We start from the raw sequence: 25,465 nt of genomic DNA, 5'->3' as shown, positions 1-25,465 counted from the left end.
GATGGAGGTACAGATGCATGGATGGATGGATGGAGGTACAGAAAGACAGATGGAGGGAGGGAGGTATGGAGTTACAGATGGAGCGGGGGAGGGAGGTACAGAAAGATGGATGGATGGATGGATGGAAATACAGAAAGACGGATGGATGGAGGGATGGAGGTACAGACAGATGGATGGGTTGATGGATGGATGGATGGAGGTACAGAAAGACGGATGGATGGATTGATGGAGGGATGGAGGTACAGACAGATGGATGGATGGAGGGATGGAGGTACAGACAGATGGATGGATGGATGGAATGCAGGGATGGAGGTACAGAAAGACGGATGGATGGATGGATGGAGGTTCAGAAAGACGGATGGATGGAGGGATGGAGGTACAGACAGATGGATGGGTTGATGGATGGATGGATGGAAATACAGAAAGATGGATGGATGGATGGAGGTACAGAAAGACGGATGGATGGATTGATGGAGGGATGGAGGTACAGACGGATGGATGGATGGATGGATGGAGGTTCAGAAAGACGGATGGATGGAGGGATGGAGGTACAGACAGATGGATGGGTTGATGGATGGATGGATGGAAATACAGAAAGATGGATGGATGGATGGAGGTACAGAAAGACGGATGGATGGATTGATGGAGGGATGGAGGTACAGACGGATGGATGGATGGAGGGATGGAGGTACAGACAGATGGATGGATGGATGGAATGCAGGGATGGAGGTACAGAAAGACGGATGGATGGATGGATGGAGGTTCAGAAAGACGGATGGATGGATGGATGGATGTACAGGCGGATGGATGGATGGAAGGATGGATGGATGGATGGGATGGATGGATGGGATGGATGGAGGTACAGAAAGATGGATGGATGGATGGATGGAGGTACAGAAATACGGATGGATAAATGGATGGATGGATGGAGGTACAGAAAGACAGATGGATGGATGGATGGAGGGAGGTATGCAGTTACAGATGGATGGATGGATGGAGGTACAGAAAGACGGATGGATGGATGGATGGAGGTACAGAAAGACAGATGGATGGATGGATGGAGGTACAGAAAGATGGATGGATGGATGGATGGAGGTACAGATGCATGGATGGATGGATGGATGGATGGAGGTACAGAAAGACAGATGGATGGAGGGAGGTATGGAGTTACAGATGGAGGGAGGGAGGGAGGTACAGAAAGACGGATGGATGGATGGAGGTACAGACGGATGGATGGATGGATGGATGGAGATACAGAAAGACGGACGGATGGATGGATGGATGGATGGAGGTTCAGAAAGACGGATGGATGGATGGATGGATGGAAATACAAAAAGATGGATGGATGGATGGAAGTACAGAAAGATGAATGTTTGGATGGATGGATGGATGGATGGAAATACAGAAAGACAGATGGATGGATGGAGGTACAGAAAGACAGATGGATGGAGGGATGGAGGTACAGAAAGACGGATGGATGGAGGGATGGAGGTACAGACAGATGGATGGATTGATGGAAATACAGAAAGACGGATGGATGGATGGAGGTACAGAAAGACGGATTGATGGATGGATGGAGGGATGGAGGTACAGACGGATGGATGGATGGATGGATGAATGGATGGAAATACAGAAAGATGGATGTATGGATGGAAGTACAGAAAGACGGATGTTTGGATGGATGGACGGATGGAAATACAGAAAGACAGATGGATGGATGGAGGTACAGAAAGACGGATGGATGGATGGAAGTACAGAAAGATGGATGGTTGGATGGAGGTACAGACGGATGGATGGATGGATGGAAATACAGAAAGTTGGATGAATGGATGGAGGTACAGACGGATGGATGGATGGATGGAAATACAGAAAGTTGGATGGATGGATGGAGGTACAGACAGATGGATGATGAATAGATGGATGGATGGAGGGTGGATGGATGGATGGATGTAAAGACAGACGATTGGATGGATGGATAGATGGATGGAGGTACAGACAGACGGATGGATGGATGGATGGAGGTACAGAAAGATGGATGGATAAATGGATGGATAGATGGATGGAGGTTCAGAAAGACGGATGGATGGATGGATGGAGGGAGGTATGCAGTTACAGGTGGATGGATGAATGGAGGTACAGAAAGACGGATGGATGGATGGATGGATGGAAATACAGAAAGATGGATGGATGGATGGAAATACAGAAAGTTGGATGGATGGATGGAGGTACAGACAGATGGATGATGAATAGATGGATGGATGGAGGGTGGATGGATGGATGGATGTAAAGACAGACGATTGGATGGATGGATGGAGGTACAGACAGACGGATGGATGGATGGAGGTACAGATAAACGGATGATGGACAATGCAGCATTATGATCAGGATCATGGTGGTGAAGAGGAACAACTACTGCCATAACTTCCACTGAGGACCAGATCTCGGGGTTTTAAGCCAGAGATAAATATTTTGATGAGAAGACGTGCAGACTGATACTGAAATATCCCTTTTTACTGTAACATCTAGTCATGTTCTATAACTACATACAGCAGCAAATATTACATCTGCATTTACATGCACTCATCTAAGGTTTAGTACGATCCACCCAGATCCACCACCACCACCAGTCACCCTACCCCCCTCCCCACATAGCAAATCCTGAATTTACCATTATTCACCTTTATTCTTCCATTTTTTTTCTCTGTAGGTAAAAAGAACAAGCTGCGTCTGTACTACCTGTCCTGGCTAAGGAATAAGATTCTCCATAATGACCCAGAGGTGGAGAAGAGACAGGGCTGGACCTCAGTGGGTGACTTGGAGGGTTGTGTACACTACAAAGTGGGTAAGTTCATCCTGCGACAACAAAAAGTGTTCAACCTAAATAATAGAAATTATTAACCAGTAGTATGTTTGTGTTGTTACGCTTATTATGTCTGTGTTTTCTGTTTTTAGTGCGTTATGAGAAGATTAAGTTCTTGGTGATCGCTTTGAAGAATGCGGTGGAGGTGTACGCATGGGCGCCAAAACCTTACCACAAATTCATGGCCTTCAAGGTAGCAGCTTGTGAACAGAATAAAATCTATAAGTTCGGTGTTAACAGGAAGTTTCTTTCCAAAATGACATTATAAACCCAACAAGATGGCATTTTTTTTCTTGTTTTATTCGCACTAGCTGCAGCTGTCTGATGTTAACTCTGTAATGTTAAAAATAATCCAAGACTCTTTCCTTTAAAGGGAACTGAAGTATCTTTAAGGCCTTGTCATTCATCAGCTAGGCTTCTTCAGAGTCAAACAGGCTTAAAGCTGCAGTTTGCACCTAAACCAATCAGACTTCTTTATATTAGCACCAAGCGACAACCTCCGGCGGTAAAAAGTGCCAAAACCTGCAGTTCCTCCCTCATCCACTAGGGGCACCAGAAAGAAGGCATAATTAGGGGGCGTGTCCTTTTGATTGACAGGTAGGCGATATCCGGCAGCAACCAGGCAGAGTGTAGCCACGGTTTTTAACCTTAGCTTTAGCCCGCACACCATCATCAGACGGTTAGCTCCTATTAGCTCAGTTAGCTCTGAACTACATGAAGCTTGGAGTTTGATGGATGTCAATCATCTACCCCCACGCTCACACCCCCCTCAGCACCACCTCTTTGCCCAGTTTTGGTAGCAGCAACATGCGCAACATTACCAAGATGCCGACGAAGAAAACCGTCCAATGAGCTTCAGTTCTGCTCTTCCGATACCTCGGCTGACGTCACAAGGCTCCACCCACATTTTCATAAGCAGTCGATGTAAAGTACCTGTCATCCAGGTGGACATTTTTGTTCTTAATAGCATGAGAAAGTTATAAATTATTGCAATTCATCAATATTTTGCCAAAACAAGACAGGTTAAAAATAAAATCCACCCAAGAATAGTTTTCTGAAAAACATCCAACAGGAAGTTGGAAAGCTGGTGTTTAAAGGGTTAAAATCTTCTGCGTGTTTTCATGTTTGGTCTGTTTACACATGACTGGAAAAGATTTTTGTACAATCGTATTTTTCACTGTGTTCCGCAAACCAACCAGAGAAGTCGAATCACAAAGTCTTTCCAGAGATGAACAAGAGGACCAAAATGTCGGAGCGATGCATGAAGGTTCTGCAAACCCACATGAGTTATTATTAATGAATCACGTTCAGTTTCCTGGTCAACCATGCCGTCCTCCATCTTCTGTCTTCTCTTTAGGTCTCACATGTATGTAGGACACAAAACCATCTAAATGGGTCATTTCCACAGACGGGACACATCCCGGCTCTGCCGCGCAGAGTCTCTGCAGAGATGTGTCCCACTTATTTGTGTCCTCCGCGGCCTGAGCTACTTCATCTTGTCAGTTATCTGGTTTAATCCTCTCTGCTGAGGAAGGGATGAAATGTGGACAGGATAGTGTGACAGTTTTTATGCAACTGCTCTTTAAACGCATCCTGACTGAACCTGTCTGATTGTCTGGACGTCCAGTCTTTCAGGTCCCTGCCTCAGAAACCGCTATCTGTTGACCTGACAGTGGAGGAAGGACAGAGGTTAAAGGTCATCTACGGCTCATTCTCCGGTTTCCACGCCATTGATGTCGACTCTGGAACGCCGTATGATCTCTACCTGCCGACACATGTAAGCATCGTGTTCTCACAGTCTTTTGTTTGGTTTGTGGTTCTTCTGAATCAGACGTTTCCGACGCTTTAAAACGGCGCAAAACATAAATATCACTAAAAAACCGGGAAAGGAAACACCTACATTTAGAAAAGCCTCTCAAGTGTCACTAAACAGTTTGATGCTTTCATGAGGAGCTTTTTCAGACAGAAGCACCTCGAAAAAGTGTATTTGGAAACACGTGACAGGTCACATGAAGATGGCGCCGTATGTACTGAGGTGAAATCTTTCTAGAAATAATCACAGATAAAAATATAATTGACATCCTTTACAGCAAACAAAGTTAAATGCAGTTTCACAAGAACTTTTCTATTCTATTCTATTCTATTCTATTCTATTCTACAGTCATGTAGCAGACACTTTTATCCAAAGCGACTTACATATGAGTGAGAACAACACAAGCATGGAAATCAAACAGTAGAGGACATGGTAGGAAGGTGCTGGTGGACTGTCCAGTTGGACGCAGGTCCTTCCATGAAGTGCTACGGGCTTTTTGTTTGTTTCTTTTTAACCTTCCCACCCCATAATATCACCTATGTTATAATACAAAGAATTAATACCATGAAGTTTGTTGCAAAGAACTGGGCTAAGTTCTCCAACTTTCCAACAAATACAGCTATACTAAGTGTTGAAGTTCTCCTTGAAGAGCTGAGTCTTCAGCTTGCTCTTAAAAGTAGACAGGGACTCTGCAGAGCGGACAGAGTTTGGGAGATCATTCCACCATCGTGGAACAACAGAGGAAAAGAGTCTGGCTGGTGATTTAGTCCCACGTTGTGGTGGTAACACGAGGCGTCTTTCACTGGTGGAACGTAGCTGTGGAGAGGGAGTGTAGGTCTGGATTAGGGAGTGAAGGTAGACGGGAGACGTTTGAGTTGTTTTGTAAGCCAGAAGCAAAGCTTTAAATTTGATGCGTGCTGCGACCGGAAGCCAGTGAAGAGCGATTAGCAGCGGAGTGACATGAGCTCGTTTGGGTTGGTTGAAGACCAGACGCGCTGCTGGTTCTGGATCATCTGCAGAGGTTTAACCAGCATGCAGGCACACCTGCCAGTAGGGAACTGCAGTAATCGATGCGTGAGATGACCAGAGCCTGAACCAACAGCTGGGTCATGTGTTCTGTCAGGTACGGTCTGATTCTCTTGATGTTGTAGAGAGCATATCGGCAGGTACGGGCAACCGAGGCAAAATGGACCTTAAAGGTCAACTGGTCATCCACCATGACCCCATTATTCCGGGCAGCAGGCGTAGGAACAAGTGTGACAGAGTCAAGCGTCATACTTAGTTGCGGATGTAAGGAACTTAGAGATGAACGAGAAGGGCTTTGAAAAGCTGTGGAGATTCTTCTGCAGGAAGAGGAAAACCCTGAAACAACGCTGACTGGCATGAGCTGCGACCAGATGTCATGAGGATTGCAGCATATGTGCAAAACAACGTCGAGTGGAAACACCTGCAAATCGACATTTTAGAAATGTGGCTTTTATTGTGTGACAAACCGACATGTTCAGGTGGAGGTTTAAGCCTCAGACAGCAGCGTTTTTATCCAGGAAGGAGGCTCAACCAACTCTGACACCTCATCCACACGTAGCCAGGCTTTTTAAAAACCAAATATGGGTCCACACAGCAAATCCATCCGCACATATCTGCAAAAACGCGTTGTTAAGCATTTACAACCTTTAGGCGGCGGTAGCGTCCGTAATGAGAATAACCTTCCATCTCCTGACGCCTCCGACACGATCTGGTTCGCTGTGGGAAAATAACTGTCCCTAATGTCGTCCTTGGCCTCTGGTCGTCTAAAGTGGAGCGTTATCTGAGCTTGTAAAAACGAACACAAAGTGCCGGACGTCCATGCTGCTGTAATGTCAGTTCATGTGTTCATTTAGCAGTGTACCTACACTTTTATTTTTGGTGCGGATGACCGGCCGAATCGGAGGCAGATATCTTTGCTTTATGAGATACCTGCTGCGTGTGGACGAGGCCTGAGTCTAAAATCCAACTGGTGCGAACTCAGTCTGAGTTTTCAGGCCCAGAACCATCCTGACGCCGGGATTCATCGTGGCCGTCGCAAACAAGAAGCTTCTTGTTTTACCCGACTGGAGCAGGAAGGTTGGGTAAAATAAGAAGCAGGAAGGTTTTAATGAAGCGAAATACGAAGACGTGTGAAGTTAAGAAGACGCTGCTGCAGATGGAGGAAGACGGCTGGACTCTACTGGTCCACAGACTGGATATCTACCTTCATTAAAACTGCAGAATGTGGGTTAAAATGCCGGTGAACAGAATAAAATCTCAGTTCAATGTGAGTTCAGTCCCGCTGGAGGAAAGTGAAGTCTGAGAAGACTGATTTGTGTGTTTTTATGTCAGTTTAACACTGATTGATACACAAATAAACATCCAGCTGCTTTTTCCACATCAGTCCCAGTTCTGGAAAGTCTTCATGTCAGTGTGTCGGGAGTCCCGTTGCTGTGGCAACAGCTGCTTCTGGCGGGAGGAGACGGGTAGAAACATCTATATGACGGGGGTTGACTTTATGGAGTCAGTTACCATGGTAACATACACGTGTTGGGACGTAGTGGTGAATCCACTTTCTGGAACTGGACCCAGGTGTCATCGCTTACACACACACACACACACACCTGTCCACTTCCTGCCTACGGTTTAAAGAAAACCTTTGGACCTCCTGGATTTCTGCAGAACCTGGTCAGAAAATGTGATCTTCATCCTCTCAAAATAAAACCACGTAAACAATTCCATGTTTTGTCTTCTATGGAACATGGAAACCTCCGCTGCTTGTCCCTCTGGTTGGTCCTCAGACAAGCATTGTCTCTACTTCCACATCAAACCCGAACAACAGTGAGGAGGAGTCTCGGACCGTTCCTCTTCATAAATACGTTTTAGATCAGTCATGTTGGGATGTCAGGTTGGGGTCCGGACTGACTGGACCCCTCCCAGAAGATTAACGTCTGTTCATCTCCCGTCCTCTGCTGAGCTTTAACCAATGGACAGATGGTCTTCAGTGATGGTCCGTCCAGGTCCCGCCGCAGCAAACCAGCAAACCATGAAGCTCCCTCTCCCGTGCCTCCCAGTTGGGATGCAAGTTTTCCTGTTTCCCTCCCAGTTTGGTTCCATTCGGCCCACAGTAGCACCGTAGGGAAACATCCAGATGTCTTGTTTCAGACAGCGAAACTATCTGTTTTGTTTCCGTTTGCAGCCGAACTTTTATGAACAGGTTTGTGACGAAGGTGAGGATGAATGCCCCCCCCCCTCACCAGCAGGACTGGAGACGCAGCTGGTCCTCAGCTGTATGTGGGTGTGTGTAGCTCGCTGTGAGTCATCCTCACATGCAGATAAACGTGGAAGGAACCGTTTCAGCTTGTCGTCCCACTCTGTGAGGAACACTCTGAGCGTTTTAAACACGTTTAGTGAGAAATCCAGACGCTGACGGTGATGATTCTGCAGATGCACCATGGTAACGACGACGTTTCACCTTCTTCAGCTGCTGGAAACGTCCGTTTTTCTCCGTTACACAAGTTTTCTGGGAATAACGGAGTGAAAACACGGACTGGTCCAGCCAGCACTAATGTGAGCTACTTTCTGAAAGCGGGGGGTTGGAGAGGGGTGGGCTCTAAAAATACCTCCTCCTGTCCTCCTTCTCCTGCTGACCTGCTGCTGCTCCTCTGGAGGCTTGTTTCCTCTCCTCCTCGGCTGTATGAAGCCAGTCGGCACACAGCTGCTTCCAACCCGGTGCCTTATCCTGCTGCTGTCTCCTCTTCCTCCTCTTCCTCCTCCACACACTTCTGTCTCCTCTTCCTCCTCTTCCTCCTCTTCCTCCCGCACACACCCCACCAAGTCACACTTTGCTTGTTATGCTGGTGGACTCTTCACACTCCTGAGCTGCTCCATAGCTGCACTGCCACGCTTACATCTCCACACACACACCTCCTGTTACATGCACATCTTCCCACACACACACACACACACACACACACACAGCATCATCGGTAAAACGCCTCCACTCCAAACGGTGATTTTACTTTCCTCGCCGCTGTTAGAGGCAAGTTTATCTCTTCATGCTGACTTCGTCACACACAATGCTACCACCCACTTAAACACACACACGCCAGCGCTCACACACACACACACATCTGTGGGGGATCCCAGTGAGTTATGTGACGATGCTGATTCCAAGGCAAAGGATTAAAATTGCGTTGCGTCTGTGGATGCCGGTTCTCATGCTGAGGATTGTGGTGGCTCACACTCTGGTAACGTATGAAACTTTACCTGCTTCCAATCAACACACACACGCACACACACACACACACACACACACACACATCGTTGCCTTGTTCCAGCAGGTTAATGAACTGTTCTTTTTTTTGGGGGGGGGGGGGTTTCTGGGAACAACGGAGTGAAAACACGGATTGTTTTTTTTTCTTTTTCTTTTTTTTTATTTCCTTTCTTTTCTTTTATTTCTGATGACTATTATAATAATGTCCATAATAATAATATTTTTATTATTTTTATCATATCATTACATGACGTAAGTTTTACTCCGGCTGCTGTTTCATAGAAACAGAATCTTAATGATTCATGGAGGAAAAAAATCTGTACAGAAATGTGTCTTTGCATTTTTTCCATTTCCTTCAGACAATGATAATAATTAATAATCAGACAATTAATTAATAATTGAGACAACAGTTTGTATAATCTTAGAAATGAACAATGATACTTTTTATGTCTCAGTCCTATTTCTTCTTTCTTTTCATCTATTTTCTGAAAATATGGACAGAATAATATATTTATATTTTTATATGTTTATATTATTTAGATATTATTTCTAAATATATCTGCATCACGTTATCACTGAGATCTCCATGACGACAGTTATTCCAGCATCGTAGTATTAAAGACATTGACTAGAAAAGCAACAAATTATTTCCACACATCTAAACATTTATTCTGCTAGAGTGAAAATGATTCTCCAGTTTTCCTAATTTTACTCAGTAATGCTTCCATGTCAGCAGCCTGCAGCAAACTACCCCCCCCCCCCCCCCCCCCCAACAGATCCCAGTCTTTCTGCTGGGTCTCGCCGGCGTCTCTGCCAGAACATTACCAGCAGAACGTCTTCAGAGACGCTGAAGCATTTTTATTTTTACAAACAAGCTAAACAAACTTCTCCTGAAACAAACTCAGGTGTGTCACCAACATGACAGGTGACGCTGCTGGAGGCGTCCTGGCTTCATGCTGCTGTTATCTAGCTCCGCCCACATCCCGGAGGAAAGGTCGCGTCCTGGGTGGGCTGCCGTTGGTGGGCGTAAATTCCAGTAAAGCTGGAGGCTGGGTGGTGCACTGGCTCTCTGATGACTCGCTGGTTACATTCACATTGCAGGTGTTGGCGATCACTTCGCATTTATTGTCACATCCGATTGTTTTGGTGCGGATGATCACATGACCTTTTTATTCTGCAGCTCTGACATGACATGCATGCGCAGAAGATCGATAACACGATCAATAACGTAGCCTAAACACTTAAACTAGCTTGTGTCCAGCATGGAAGCCAGATGGGTGGTGAATGATTGACAGATGACCAGAACGTGTTAGCACCTCGATACGGAGGTGTTTGCTTCAGCCAATCACACTTTGTGTTGTATTGATTAGCACAGCATTGTTATAAATGTGGCATCATTTCCCTCGTTGGCCCTGAAGCATCTCCCCGTTTGGGAATCTTGGCTTCAGAGCAACGGCTCTGACGCGAAATGAGTATCAGGGCTGAAACCAAGCGGCAACCTCCGGCGGTTAAAAGTGAAGTCTATGCGGAAGTGCATAAAACTGCAGTTCCCCCTTCATCCACTAGGGGCTGCAAAACAGAGCAAATCCCCACAGACTCCCATGTTAAAAAGACCAACTTCACAGCAGAAATAAACATGTTTACAGCAGGAATAAACATGTTTACAGCAGAAATTAACATGTTTACATTTTAGGTTTAATAGGTCAGGTTTACCTTAATGACAACTGTGGGGGGAGTGAATTTTTTCCTAACTCGCCATTTAAAAGTAATTTAATCTCAAAGTTCTGCATATTTAGGGGCGTGTCCTTTTGATTGACAGGTACCCGATCTCCTGCTTCAATCCAGAAGAACATAGAACAACCGCGGTTTTTAGCCGGTTAACAACGTGACTTAGCTTTAGCCCGCTTACCTCCGTTAGCTGGTTAGCTCCTGTTATCTCCGGGTTAGCTCGGTTAGCTCTTAGCTACAGAAAGCTCGGAGTTCGCTCGATGTCAGTCATCCACCATGACGCTCACAGCCCCCCTCTCAGCTCCACCTCTTTGCCCATATTTGTATTTTCTGGGCGAGACGACACGCATGCCCCTGCCAAGATGGTGATGGTAGGAACCGCCCACCGAGCTTCAATTCAGCTCTTCAGAAACCTACGGGTGACGTCACGGAGGCTCCGCCCATCTTTTATATACAGTCTATGGTTGAAACGTTGTACAATGTTGCTTTAAATAGGCGTGTTTGTGTTTGTGTAACAGATCCAGGGCTCCATCCATCCTCACGCCATCATCATTTTACCGAACAAAGCCGGGACGGAGGTCCTGGTCTGCTACGAAGACGAGGGCGTCTACATTGACACCTACGGCCGCATCACCAAGGATACGGTGCTGCAGTGGGGAGAGATGCCTGCCTCTGTCGGTAAGGCCGGATCAGACGTGTTTCAGAGATACACGTTCATGCCAACAAGGATGTCGTGTTTTCATGCATGAGCTGTGTGCGTGTGTGTGTGTGTGTGTGTGTGTGTCCAGCCTACCTCCAGTCCAACCAGGTGATGGGGTGGGGAGAAAAGGCCATAGAGCTGAGGTCGGCCAACACGGGGAACCTGGAAGGCGTTTTCATGCACAAGAAGGCCCAAAAACTCAAGTTCCTGTGTGAGAGGAACGACAAGGTAGGAGTGGCGCCGATGCCGTCGCATGGCGGATGTTTGCATGAGCGGCTGTCTGACGACTTCCTGTTGCAGGTGTTCTTCGCGTCGGTCCAGTCGGGAGGCAGCAGTCAGATTTACTTCATGACGCTGGGACAGAACTCGCTGTTCAGCTGGTAGCAACCGGACTCGTTTGCGCCAACGTCAGCTGGGGAGGTCTGCCTTCGCCTGACGACGCCTTTTTATGACATCAGACTGTTGTTGGATGGATCAACCAAACGTTCGTCACGCCATGTCTTATTTTAAATGTAACGGCGCATCACCACACAGAGGCATTTCCATCGCCGACTCTGTTTCACAGATGATTTCTGTCGGATCGGAGTTTCTGTCGGATCATTTTATTCCTCGTTAACTCATCTCTCCTGGATCACTTGGCCTTCGCTCCATTCCTGAAGAATTCAGCAGAATCTGCCGGTAAAGGTTCAGCGTTTCCATGTTGAGTTGTTTCCTGGAACATCCGCTTCCCTTTCATCTGGTCGTTACCTTAGGCCTGCGTCTGGTCATTTGAGCCATTCCACAGTCACACACTGGAGGAGCCAACTCATTCCATATTTACTTACCAATGTAGCTTTCAGCTTCACTTCAATTTTTCCACACCAATAAAGACTCTTTCCTGCTTCTGTCTGCTCACTTTCATTCATTGCAGTTTTACTCGACATCACTGGACTTACTGGATGCTCTGAGACCGGATCAATCAAACTGTCTGTGTGAGACCTTTCCTCTCACGACCTGTCAGGTAAACAAAGGGAGAGTTTAAAGGGTTCCAGTCTGAGCCTTCAGTCCACTGCAGATCTGGACTTCATCGTTTTATTTCTGCAGAAAAAGGATCAAAAGAGTCAGAACTAAAGGCTACGATTGCTCTTCTGTTGGTTTCCAGTTATTTTGTACAGCTTAGATCTGTATATATTTATGTGAGATGCACTGTTTTCTACGTGTTTTATAAAGGACAAGCCATCGCTGTGTTTGTGTACAGAATCACAGGCTTTGAAATGTGAAGTTCAGTCCCAAAAACAGAGTACATGAGTGTTGGTGCCATAACCTTTGAATATTTGTATCGTTACGAGCTACTGACAGAGAATTTAAGGCTCTAGCAGGTTCCACCAGCCTGGCGGAAGCATTCAAGGAGAGACGAGATTCCTGTTTTTGGTTGATTTTCTCCTGGTGTCTATGAATCAGGTGTTTTGCACATTAGCCCTTATGAACATGTTTTGTTTTTGTTAGTGTTTTTTTGTTATATTTTATACTTTTAAATGACTTTTGGCTCAAGCTGAGGCATTCAAGCCATCCTGTAAACTTGTTTCTGATCGGTCAACCTGATGAGATGATCGTCTTTGTTGTTGTTGTCCGAGTCTGAGGAGATGCAACGAGATGGGCTTGAAAAGTGAAAAAAAAAAAAAACGTCCAGTTTTTACTTATTTTTAATGTTTTCAAACAAGAAACCAAAGATGAATGCTTTGAAGGGTTTACGTTCATAAATTTGTTAATGAGATCATTTGTTAAATTAAACCATTTTGGTATCTGGTGAAGTTGGTTACTTTATAAAAGATGCTGATAAACAAATCAGCCTGCAAATTTCCCTGTAATAAATGAAAATACAAGATTTCTTGTTTTTAATCACCATGTTTATGTTGTTTGTTAAAAGGAATCATTTATTTTGACCATATGTGAATTTGCGAGTAGCATTTCTCAATTTCCATAATTTTTCCCTCCATGAGGTTTAGCTTGAACAGCTAATTTTGATTTTCAGTGTTTTTACTCAAATTTTGTGGAAACCAAAGCTGTGCCAAATGTTTTATTTTCATTGATACTTAAAGTGTTAATTAGATGTGAGATAAATACATTACAGCTGGTTCTGTGACTATTTGAAACTGGAAAATTAACTCACTGACTGTCTTTTTTAGAGTTTATATCAGGTTTTCTGAGTTTGTTGCTTAGCCAGACAAATAGCAGTATTGCAACAAAAGTTTAACCAGAACAAACAGCTTCTCTTGTGTAGGGTTTGGTATTTACCAGGCTAATATTCAACAAGTCTAAGCTAACATATACTAAATCTTTTAGATCCGTTAGCTAGCTAATATTTTTAGCTAATATATGACTGTTAAAAATGAGTTAAAGCAATCTAATATGGACTCAATCTTCCAGAACTTTTAGCTAGCGATCAAGATGTACTTAACAAATTTAGTTAATATGTGACTAAGATTAAAAAGGTGCAAGGCTAAAAGCTAGCTAACATGGGTTAAATCTTCCAGAACTGTTTGCTAGCTTGTTGGATCTAGCTATTATTTTTAGTTAATATATGACGAAGATTAAAAATGTGCTAGGCTAAAAGCTAGCCAACATGGCTAAATCTTCCAGAACTGTTTGCTAGCTTGTTGGAGCTAGCTTTTATTTTTAGTTAATATATGACTAAGATTAAAAAAGGTGCTAGGCTAAAAGCTAGCTAACATGGGCTAAATCTTCCAGATCTGTTTGCTAGCTTATTGGATCTAGCTATTATTTTTAGCTAATATATGACTAAGATTAAAAAGGTGCTAGGCTAAAAGCTAGCTAACATGAGTTAAATCTTCCAGAACTTTTAGCTTGCTTGTTGGATCTAGCTATTATTTTTAGTTAACATATGGCTAAGATCAAGAAGTTGTTGAGCTAAAAGCTACTCAGCTAATTATTCACAAATTGTTAGCTTGTAGGAGCTAGCCAACAGTTAAGGCTAATATAAGAATAATATTTCAGATATGCTAGGTTAAAAGCACCAAAAATGTCATTTTTCGCATATAAGATAAAGGTATGAATTTATTGTATAATTCAATGGTCAAGTACAAATATACCTTAAACTTTATCTGCATAGATTCAAAAGATTTTGGAAGCTTGAAAACAGTCAGGCTTTTTGGTAAAAAAAAAAGCACTTTGAACACAGTTTGAGTAAATGTCACCTGCGTTAAATATATTTTGTTCTGTTCTTTTAGCTAATTCTGTTAATTTTCTATGTATTTATAAACAGTCAGTGTGCTAGCTAGCGGTTAGTTTCGGTCACATCTGCCCGGTTTGGTCCAGTTCCCGAATAAGAACCCGGACAATAAAAAGACCAGACCAAACCTGGTCCTGAACTAGCACACTGTTTTGGTTTTGACCTATTTTCTACTCTGTATTTTGTCTGGTAATGAGTCAGAGGAGATGATCCAATCCTTCCTGTCATCCAGACTGAGCAGCATATTTGCAGATGTTAACGTCTTTCTCTGCATCGTTCTCCATCCTGTATCGGGATTTCAGAGATTGGCTCAAAGTTCAGCTCATCAAACCGTCAACCTTGGAGATGTTGGCTTGTTTGGGATGATTCTGTTTTGTGTTTTTCCCTGCTGCGTATCGCTAATGAGCAGGAGGTGGGCGCGTTTACTCCTACACCTTCCACCAGTGAAGATCTAGTTCAGGCCTGCAGTGACTCATATTTCTCCCACAACTTATTTTTCCTCTTATGTCTGTTGAAACACACCAACTGTCCCCAGTAGCTCTCAGCAATCTGAACCTCTTTGTTTCCATCCCTCATTTCCACTATTAAATGATCTGATCTTTGTAGTTGGATATAAGTAAATTTAAACCAAGAGTTGATGTATTTAACAACAAAAATTATCTCAAATTGGGACGTTTTTTAACCACTTTGATGAGCTTCCTTCCAGGATGACTGACTTTATAATAAATTGTATTTCTTGCTGTGTTGTGAAGTGGGATGAAGAATGATGCAGACAAAAATGCCTGGCTGTGTGCATAACTGTAAGTGTTTATGTAGTGTAGAGCGTGTTTGAGGTAGATGGTGAATAAGGATGGAGGGAGACGAGTGGGAATAGTTTGGTTTGAGTCAGGAAAATGAAGGAAACAGGAATGTTTAACACCGATATTTATCTTTGAGTGGTTTTAAAGAGGAAAAGGGAAACTGACAGACAGTGATTTTTACTGTTAAATATCTGCCTTTGTATCACTTTAATACGGCAAAATAATCCGTCTGCTGGACATTTATCTGCCACATTGTCCATTAGATTCAACCAAGAAGTTATTTCTGAGAAGCCGATATTACATATGACAAAATATATTTATACATAAATACATATATATATATATGTGAAAATATGTTTTCTCTCATGTATCATTCATAAAGGTTCTTTCTTTTTGTTTGTTTGTTTATTGCACTGGACCTTGTTTGATGCATCATGTACTGAACCTCCTGCTTAGATAAACACTTTGTACTTCCATGTAAAACAGACAGAAAGCCTGAAATAAACATGTTGAAGAAAGTCTTTTACTGCTTTATTTACTTTGGAAATATCACAAAGATTTCCTATCGCTATGCACTCGCCGGCCACTTTATTAGATTTACAATATTCTAGCAGCCAATCACATTGCACCAACTCAGTGCATGTGGACACGGTGAAGACAACCAGCTGATCTACAGGGATTTTCACACACAAACCAGCTCAGGGGTTTATAGAGAATGTTCTGAGGAAGAGAAAATATCCAGCAGCAGAAGACCACAGTGGGTTCCTCCTGTCAGTAAGAACAGGAAACTGAGTCTACAATTCACACAGACTCACCAGAACTGGACAATAGAAGATGGAGAAATGTTGCTGGTCTGATGAGTCTCCAGTTCAGCTCCACATTCACATGGTAGGGTCAGAAGCTGCTGGAAACATCATGACAACATGGATCCATCCTGCCGTCTGGATCAACGCTTCAGGCTACTTCTGGTGGAATGGTGTGGGGGGGGTGTTCTTGTCCCACTTTGGTCCCCTTAGTACCATCATGGCTTAAGCAGTATGACATGTTTGGATGGTTGCAGGAAACGGACAGTTTCATCCATCAATGTATCAGTTACGACGTTTCCAAGGAGCTTCACTGTCCATTACTTAAAGAAAAGTGGAGCAATACCACCTAAAATCATTGGGGCAGTGTTGAGCTGTGTAGCTGACGCACAACCAGCTAAAAGGAAAAACCAGAGAAGAAGAAGCAGAACAGGTAGACGATGCAGAAACCGCCAAATAAAAAGCATCAGAAAAAGATGCAGAAGAGCAACAGCTGTCGATACGGTGGGAGCATTAGAAGAGAATGTGGCGGAACGCTGAACTCAGCACTGCCCCCTGGTGGCAGAACCAACTAAAAACCATGGCCACATAAGAGATGCGTGGAAGTATGAAGGCGACGTTTGAAATGGGCGACCACATGCGTAGAGGAGCAGAAATGTGACTTCAGAGTTCAGTTTTAATCAGCTCGCTGTTGCCTTGTTGGAGTGAATTTACCATGAAGTGGATTCTCTCTGAAAAATGCCAGAAAGTGAAGATGTGGGAGTCCAAGGTCTGGGAGGTGATCAGGGGTGGAGAGTGGGCGGGGCATGAATACACGGGCAGCGGCTGCTAATTGGAAAGCTTTGCCAAGCAGAGACGCCTGGAAGACTCTTCTCTACATTACTGCAATTCCTTATTTATGGGTTGTCCCAAATATGCCCTGAAAAGTCTCCAGCTGATCCAAAATGCTGCAGCGAGGGTTCTGATGAGGACTAGCAGGAGAGATCACATTTCACCAGTTTTAGCCTCTCTACACTGGCTCCCTGTTCAATCCAGGATAAAGTTTAAAATTCTTCTCCTCACATATAAAGCTCTCCATGACCAAGCGCCATTGGACATAAAAGATCTTATCGTTCCATATATTCCAAATAGAGCACTTTGCTCTCAGACTGCAGGTTTACTGGTGGTTCCCAGAGTCTCAAAGAGTACAATGGGAGGAAGGGCCTTTAGCTATCAGGCTCCTCTCTTATGGAACCAGCTCCCACCGTGGGTTCAGGAGGCAGACTCCCTCCACGCCTTTAAGATCGAGCTGAAAACCTTCCTTTTCCATGATTCTTATAGTTAGGATATGAGCATCTCTTGAGTTGGAGTCTGCATGTACGGGACCCAACTGTCCAGGTAATCCTTATTGCTCTTATAGTTATGGGTAGTCTAGCCATCCATTACTTATGTAGCAATGGGGATGTTACCTGATGCACTGAGAAGTACCTCGCTCTACTACTCTATTACTCTATTATGACAATATTGCCGTCTGTAACTTATTTCTCCTTTTTTCCGCAGGTCTTCCTGAATAAGTGCAGTTGTACATGTTGATCTGTCTTTCCTGTCCTCTCCATCCCAACCAGTCGAGGCAGATGGCTGCCCTCCCTGAGCCGGGTTCTGCCGGAGGTTTCCTTCCTGTTAAAGGGGAGTTTTTTCCTTCCCACTGTCGCCTCGTGCAGCTCAGGATGGGGGATTGGATCCAAGTCATGACTCGATGCAATCAGTTGGTTTCTATTATAGGATATGTATGAATTGGCTCGAAATAATGTGTATGTTGATTCGTGTATGTAAAGTGCCCTGTGACAACATTGTTGTGAAGTGGCGCTATACAAATAGAGTTGAAGTACAGAAATCCTTAATCTACACAACACAGCAGAGGAAGAACAAGGTGGTCCTGAAACGTTTCAGTCTGAGCCGTTAGCATGTTGCGGTCGCCAGTAGCAACCCCTCCGGCAGGTTCTGGAGAGCTGTGGCGATTCGCGACAGGTTGATGAGCTGCTGTCGGTCGCTAGGTGAGGATCAGCAGGTACAGAATGAAGTCCGGTGTTAACATTTACACCCTCAGAAGCACAAATATGTCCTGTTTTCGTTCAAAAACTTCATAAAAGTCTTCAACTAGTGAATCTACTTCAAGTAATAAGTTTGCATTCGTACCATAGACTGTATATAAAAGATGGGCGGAGCTTCCGTGACGTCACCCGTAGGTTTCTGAAGAGCTGAACTGAAGCTCGGTGGGCGGTTCCTACCATCACCATCTTGGCAGGGGCATGTGCGTCGTCTCACCCGGAAAATATAAATATGGGCAAAGAGGTGGAGCTGAGAGGGGGGCTGTGAGCGTCATGGTGGATGATTGACATCGAGTGAACTCCGAGCTTTCTGTAGCTAAGAGCTAACCGAGCTAACCCGGAGATAACAGGAGATAACAGGAGATAACCAGCTAACGGAGGTAAGCGGGCTAAAGCTATGTCAGGTTGTTAACCGGCTAAAAATCGCGGTTGTTCTACATTTTTCTGACTTGAAGCGGGAGATCAGGTACCTGTCAATCAAAAGGACACGATCCTAAATATGCCAACTTCGAGATTAAATTACTTTTAAACAGGCGCGTTGGAAAGAATTCACTCCCCCCACAGTTGTCATGAAGGTAAACCTGACCTATTAAACCTAAAATGGATTTTTGAACCAGGCTGTAAACATGTTTATTCCTGCTGTAAACATGTTTATTCCTGCTGTAAACATGTTTATTTCTGCTGTAAACATGTTTATTCCTGCTGTAAACATGTTTATTTCTGCTGTAAACATGTTTATTACTGCTGTAAACATGTTTATTCCTGCTGTAAACATGTTTATTTCTGCTGTGAACATGTTTATTTCTGCTGTAAATATGTTTATTTCTGCTGTGAACATGTTTATTCCTGCTGTAAACATGTTTATTTCTGCTGTAAACATGTTTATTCCTGCTGTAAACATGTTTATTTCTGCTGTAAACATGTTTATTACTGCTGTAAACATGTTTATTCCTGCTGTAAACATGTTTATTTCTGCTGTGAAGTTGGTCTTTTTAACATGGGAGTCTATCGGGATTTGCTCTGTTTTGCAGCCCCTAGTGGATGAAGGGGGAACTGCAGTTTTATGCACTTCTGCATAGACTTCACTTATAACCGCCGAAGGCTCCGTCCATCTTTCATATGCGGTCTATGATTCGTACATATAGTCAGTGGGCGTGGCCTAAATGCATGCAGGACCCACCCTTTTTGCATCCAGGGGGAGGGGCTGGTTTTCCCTATAGTGGGTCTTTTCACTAATTTTTTATTCCCAAAATCATAGAATTTTTAGAAAGACATTTTACTAATATAAATTATACCAACAGTATCTGTGATTTTTAGTAAAACATTGCTGTTTGCAGCTCAGAAGCACATTTTTAGGGTCCACTAGCCCTTTAACTACCAATTAGCACATTTGAAGAAGTGCTTCTGACTCTGTCTTTGGGGGTCTCATGTTTTCCCTGCCGACCTGCTGGCACCAGTCGCAGGTTTCCAGTCTCCCACTCCTGGATGAAGTTAGATCATCCACACGTCCGCCGTGACACATTAGACAAGATGACACTTTTCCTGCAGGATCTGTCATTAACATGCATGTGAAATATAAAGATCATCTTTAGGATTTGAGCTGCTTCTGTCAGAATACACCGAGGTGTCAGCTGGAGTCTCTGCTCTAAATTAGCTTTAGTTCTCCACCTGCCCTCCTTTCACCCCCCCCCCCCCCCCCCCCAACACCAGCCTCAGATTCCCTGCAAACCCTTTTCCACCACAACCCCTACAACACACACACACACACACACACCAGCTCCTGCTTGTGTATTAGTGTGTAAAAGTGTGTGTCAGCTCACTCTGAGCTGCAGCGTCCGAGCCATGACAGGCGGCCGTGCGCTCACATAGCAGCTTGCATTTAGAATTTGGATCAATATTTTAATTTTTTTTAAGCCTGCTGGGAAACCACCAGACAGGTAAGTTCACCACATATGCTGAAGTTGTGCTGATGGGAGTGTGTCACACGGCCATGTTACTGCTCAGAAAGAGAAAAAGCAAAGTTATCTCCAGGCATTATGGGCTTTTCCTGCACATGTCCAGACCAGCAGGTTCGGCCCAAGACGGCCTTTAGAGTGGGCTTCTGCACGCCTTGTGATTGGGAGGGCAAAGGTCAAGGTAATCAGATAATGAAAGACTGCAATTTGGTTGGTTGAGGGCCGTCAGGTCCCTGAAGCTGCAGGCTGAGCTGGAGTGAGCGGGTTTGCAGTCAGAAAGGAGAGAACAGCTGGGATGATCTGTCCACGGCTAAATTTATGTGCTGTGTCCATGTGCCACGTATCTGTCTATACAGGATCTACTTTCTGTCTGCATCTATGGCTGGAAATGGCACTTTGCATACGAGTGTGTGTGTGTGTGTGTGTGTGTGTGTGTGTGTGTGTGTGTGTGTGTGTGTGTGTGTGAGAGAGAGAGAAATGGTCTGTTACAGATGATGAAGATTAACAAGCAGAAATGATCATGCTTAGAAAAAACAGTGTAACAGTTATACAGCCTGCAGGGTTAGGCAACACACGACATACCAGCCGCATCTCATTCACAGTGTGTGTGTGTGTGTGTGTGTGTGTGTGTGTGTGTGTGTGTGTGTGTGTGTGTGTGTGTGTGTGTGTGTGTGTGTGTGTGTGCGCGCGTGTGCTGGTGGGGTATTCACAGTGCAAGCATGGCATGCCTATGTGACGCTGTGTTCTGGTTGGTGGAACGTGGGATCAGGTGACCCAGGCCGCTAAATCCGTCTCCGGCATGGAGGAGTTGGAAGTTTCAGAAAGATTTATTTATTTATTACTTTACTTTACTTTACTTTACTTTACTTTACTTTACTTTACTTTACTTTATGTTTAAGTTAAAACATAAAGTACAACATTGTACTTTATATTTTAACTTTACTTATCTTTATTTTTTATTTTGTTTTAATTTATTCTGTAAAACATACTTATTGTTTTCCTTTTTAATCAGTCAGGCACAAACTTTATTCATATTTATATATATTTTTTTTTAGAATTTTAATATGTATATATGTATATGTGTAAAAAAAAAATAAGAGGAGGTGACTGAAATATTAAATACTGAATAAATTAAAATAAATAAATAAAAATCAATTATTAATATATTAACAGAATAAATGCATGAAATTAATTGAATTTATAGAGCAATTAAAAATGAAAATATAGAGACAGGAAGCAGTTAGCTGACAGTATAGTGGAAACGCTGCGTGAAAGGGTTAAAGTAGATAAAGCGTGATGATCAGAGAAGATTCATAATTAGTCATTTTGATCAAGATTAAAAGAAACTTTTCAATCTGAAAAGATTTTTACATCTGTTTTGTCCTCAAACAAGCTGAAATGGTAAATTTGTCCCCGATGTCCTGATGAGCATGTATTAAAACTGAAATACAAAAGTCAGACTGCTTCAGGAGAAAGACTTTCTTAAAATTAAACAAATCTATGATCTACAAAGAGGAGGGAATATGATCTGAATGGATCACAAAGTCTCCGATGATTAATAAAGTTTAGGTCAACAGCGACCTCCAGCAGTAAGAAGTGAAGACATAACCTGCAGTTCCCCCTTCATCCACTAGGGGCAGGTTCCAAAACAGAGCAAATCCCCACAAACTCATCATTCATTCATTCATTCATTTTCCAAACCGCCTAATCCAATTCAGGGTCGCGGGGAAGCTGGAGCCTATCCCAGCTGGCTTTTGGGTGAAAGCAGGGTACACCCTGGACAGCTCTCCAGTCCATCGCAGGGCTCTCCATAGACTCCAATGTTAAAAAGACCAACTTCACAGCAGAAATAAACATGTTTACAGCAGAAATAAACATGTTTACAGCAGGAATAAACATGTTTACAGCAGAAATAAACATGTTTACAGCAGAAATAAACATGTTTACAGCAGGAATAAACATGTTTACAGCAGGAATAAACATGTTTACAGCAGAAATAAACATGTTTACAACAGGAATAAACATGTTTACAGCAGGAATAAACATGTTTACAGCAGGAATAAACATGTTTACAGCAGAAATAAACATGTTTACAACAGGAATAAACATGTTTACAGCAGGAATAAACATGTTTACAGCCTGGTTCAAGAATCCATTTTAGGTTTATGAGGTCAGGTTTGCCTTCATGACAACTGTGGGAGGGAAGTTTTTATTTAAAAGTCCTCTGTTTTTATGTTATTTAATCTAAAATGTTGGTTTGATTAGGGGCGTGTCCTTGTGATTGATAGGTGCCCGATGTCCTGCTGCATGAAGGCAGAGTTTAGCACAACCACATAATGACTTTAGCCTGCCTATCTCCGTTAGCTGGTTAGCTCCAGCTTAGCTCAGTTAGCTCTTTGCTGCAGGCAGCTTAGAGTTTGTGTCAATGATCCACCCCCACGCTCACAGCACCACTCTCCCCTCCACCTCATTGCCCATTTTTTGGTTGCAGGAACATGCGTAACGCTGCCAAGATGGTGACATATGGAACCGCCCAATGAGCTTGAGTTCAGCTTTTCAGAAACCTACGGATGACGTCTTTTATAGACAGTCTGTGGTTTGGACAGTCTACATGCGGTATCAATGCAGAATCTACAGAAGCAGACGAGAGATTGGGATGCAGTCCAGCTGCAGTGGAAATCTGGACGCCGCTTCCATTCATACATCCATTTTCTGTCGTTTATTGCGGTGGATGCTGCTTATCGATCAAAAAGCCACAGATCTGCATAAAGAATACCTAATGGTGGAGCTCAACAATCTCCTCTTACCCTGCTCAGCTGTGCTAAATCTGCTGCGAAGCTGCGCGATGTGTGCAGAGCTGCAACTTCTCACTGCACAGGTTGTTTGGCTTAATAAGGTAGATATTAACTGGGTATCGTTCACCTACAGTAATGGTTTAAAAATGGGGATTGGTTAACGGAGAGATAACATAAACTCATGGAAAATAATACAGGATGGCAGATTATTTAGATCTGTTTGTATAAAAAGAAAATCTAATGCAATGTGCAGCATGTCACATCATTTTTATACCAGGTTTTAACAAACGTTAAATATTAGCATAACACTGTGGATGTTTGCAGCTCTGTTTGTTATGAATCTGTTGGTTTGTTCCCTGATGATGCAGAAACAGCTACATGCACATCTCATTAGTTCTGTCAGTCAGCGATTAGAGGAAATAACTTTACATCAGGATGAGAGTGAAGCTCAGCGCCTGTGTGGGCGTAATGGCACCGGAAAAACAGGCCTTTGCTCCTAAATGTAGCATCCAGCATGGTGAACATGGTTGTTTTGTTTCAGATTAAAATGATTCTTTGTTTTTGATGTTTTCTTCATCTCTTCCAGCAGCTGGTTTTGTGTCTCTGTAATGGTTTGGGTATCTTTGCAGGTGCTTTGTTTAGTGTGGCTGCTTTGTTCCAGTTTGCAGCTTTTCTGTCTTTTTACTTTGTGGTTGCGCCTCCTTGTGGTCATACTGAATGCCTCTCCTCTGTTGTCTGTTCAGATTGTAAAGCGGTTAACCGCGTCGGTCTTTGGTGTTTGTTGTCCTTGTCTTGGTATTTAAGTGGTGATTACGTTTGTCACATCTCTCTTTATTTGTTTGGTGTTCTGTATAGTCAGTGAACAGCGATTATCATCCATTAGGCCAGTCGTTGTGTCTTGAGCGCCACCGAGAGGCGTGGAGGGTTACCGAACTTCATATGTTATCACTGGTTTAGATCAGTCAACCCTGATCTCTGGGACTCCAAGGGAAGTGGCGGGTTCAGGTCAGGTATTCTGGGAATTCCCTTCTTGGTCATGTGTCGTCGCTCCAGGAAAATACAAACATGGGAAAAGAGGTGGAGCTGAGAGGGTGGCTGTGAACGTGGGGGTGGATGATTGACATCCATTAAACTCCGACCTGCTTGTAATTAAGAGCTAATCAAGCTAAGTCAGAGAGTTAGCTAGCTATTCAGAGTTCATGAGAGCTAACTGGCTAACAGATGTGTGTGAGCTTAAGCTAAGACTTGCTCTTAGCCACCTAATAACAGCGTTTGTGTCAATCAGCAACCTCCAGAGGATAAAAGTGAAGCCTGAGGGCCAAAAACTGCAGTTCCCCCTTCATCCACCAGGGGCTCCAAAACAGAGCGAATCCCCATAGACTCCCATGTTATAAAGACCAACTTCACAGCAGAAATTAAAATGTTTACGGCAGAAATAAAGACATTTACAGCAGAAATAAACATGTTTACGGCAGCAACAAACATGTTCACAGCAGCAACAAACATGTTCGAAGCAGAAATAAAGATGTTTACAGCCTGGTGCAAAAAACATTTTAGGTTTAATAGGTCAGGTTTACCTTCATAACAACTGTGGGAGGAGTAAATTTAATCTAATTCCTCCATTTAGAATTAATTTCATCTTGAATTTCAGCATAATTAGGGGCGTGTTCTTTGGATTGACAGCTACCTGATCTCCCACCTCAATAAGGAGTAACGTAGAGCAACTGCGGTTTTTAGCCGGTTAACAATGTGACTTAGCTTTAGCTTTACCTCCGTTAGCCGGTTAGCTCTGGTTAGCTCTTAGCTACAAGCAATTTGGAGTTTTCTGGATGTCAATCATCCATCCCAAAAGCCCCCCTCTCAGCTCCACCTCTTTGTCCATTTTTATATTTTCCGGAAGAGACGGTACACGTGAAGGTGCCAAGATGGTGATGGTAGAAACCACCCAATGAGCTTCAATTCTACTCTCGGATCCCTCAAAAGGACACGTCCCCAATTACGTCACATTTCAAGATTCAAAAACATCTTGAAGAATGATTAAAATAAAATCACCACCCGCACAGTTGTGAAGTTGGTCTTTTTACCATGAGAGTCTATGAGGATTGACTTCTCTGGAGCCCGTAGTGGATGAGGCGGGAACTGCAGTGTTTGGCTTCACTTTTAACCGCTGCAGGTCGCCACTTGGTCATGTATCTGAAAAGATTATAGTGGTTAAACTGGGATTATATCTGGTTTAGTGAATGGACCTCGGAGCCGTTTATCCTGGAAAAGGTCAAAAAGAACCACTGATTTAATGTTTATCTTAACATTACATTACTATGTTTTTTACTATGCATTTTATATTTCATTGATGAAATATGAAAGATACATGATCATATATCTCTTTGTAGTTGTTTTAGGTACAGGTCTAGGG

General features: G+C 43.4%; 2 protein-coding genes across 3 annotated transcripts in view; both read left to right on the top strand.

Moving 5' to 3' along the window:
- Positions 1–12,705, top strand: part of LOC306763475 (mitogen-activated protein kinase kinase kinase kinase 4) — a 101,631-nt gene extending 88,926 nt beyond the window's left edge. For both annotated transcript variants that reach the window (XM_079250291.1, XM_079250290.1), the window contains exons 28-33: positions 2,708–2,842; positions 2,953–3,053; positions 4,488–4,637; positions 11,202–11,361; positions 11,472–11,611; positions 11,684–12,705. In XM_079250291.1, coding sequence (XP_079106417.1) covers positions 2,708–2,842; positions 2,953–3,053; positions 4,488–4,637; positions 11,202–11,361; positions 11,472–11,611; positions 11,684–11,767 — 770 coding nt within the window. In that variant the 3' untranslated portion in view covers positions 11,768–12,705. The remainder of the gene's footprint in view (positions 1–2,707; positions 2,843–2,952; positions 3,054–4,487; positions 4,638–11,201; positions 11,362–11,471; positions 11,612–11,683) is intronic.
- A 7,354-nt stretch (positions 12,706–20,059) lies between these two features.
- myot (myotilin) overlaps positions 20,060–25,465 on the top strand; it is a 51,514-nt gene continuing 46,108 nt past the window's right edge. Inside the window, exon 1 of the mRNA XM_079250209.1 lies at positions 20,060–20,239. The gene's annotated coding sequence lies outside the window, so the exon portion shown is untranslated. The remainder of the gene's footprint in view (positions 20,240–25,465) is intronic.

Source organism: Telmatherina bonti, assembly GCF_933228915.1.
Source record: "Telmatherina bonti genome assembly, chromosome: 12".
NCBI classification, from domain to species: Eukaryota; Metazoa; Chordata; class Actinopteri; order Atheriniformes; family Telmatherinidae; genus Telmatherina; species Telmatherina bonti.
Note: the sequence above shows the minus strand (reverse complement) of the source record. Positions and strands in the feature narration are given on the sequence as shown.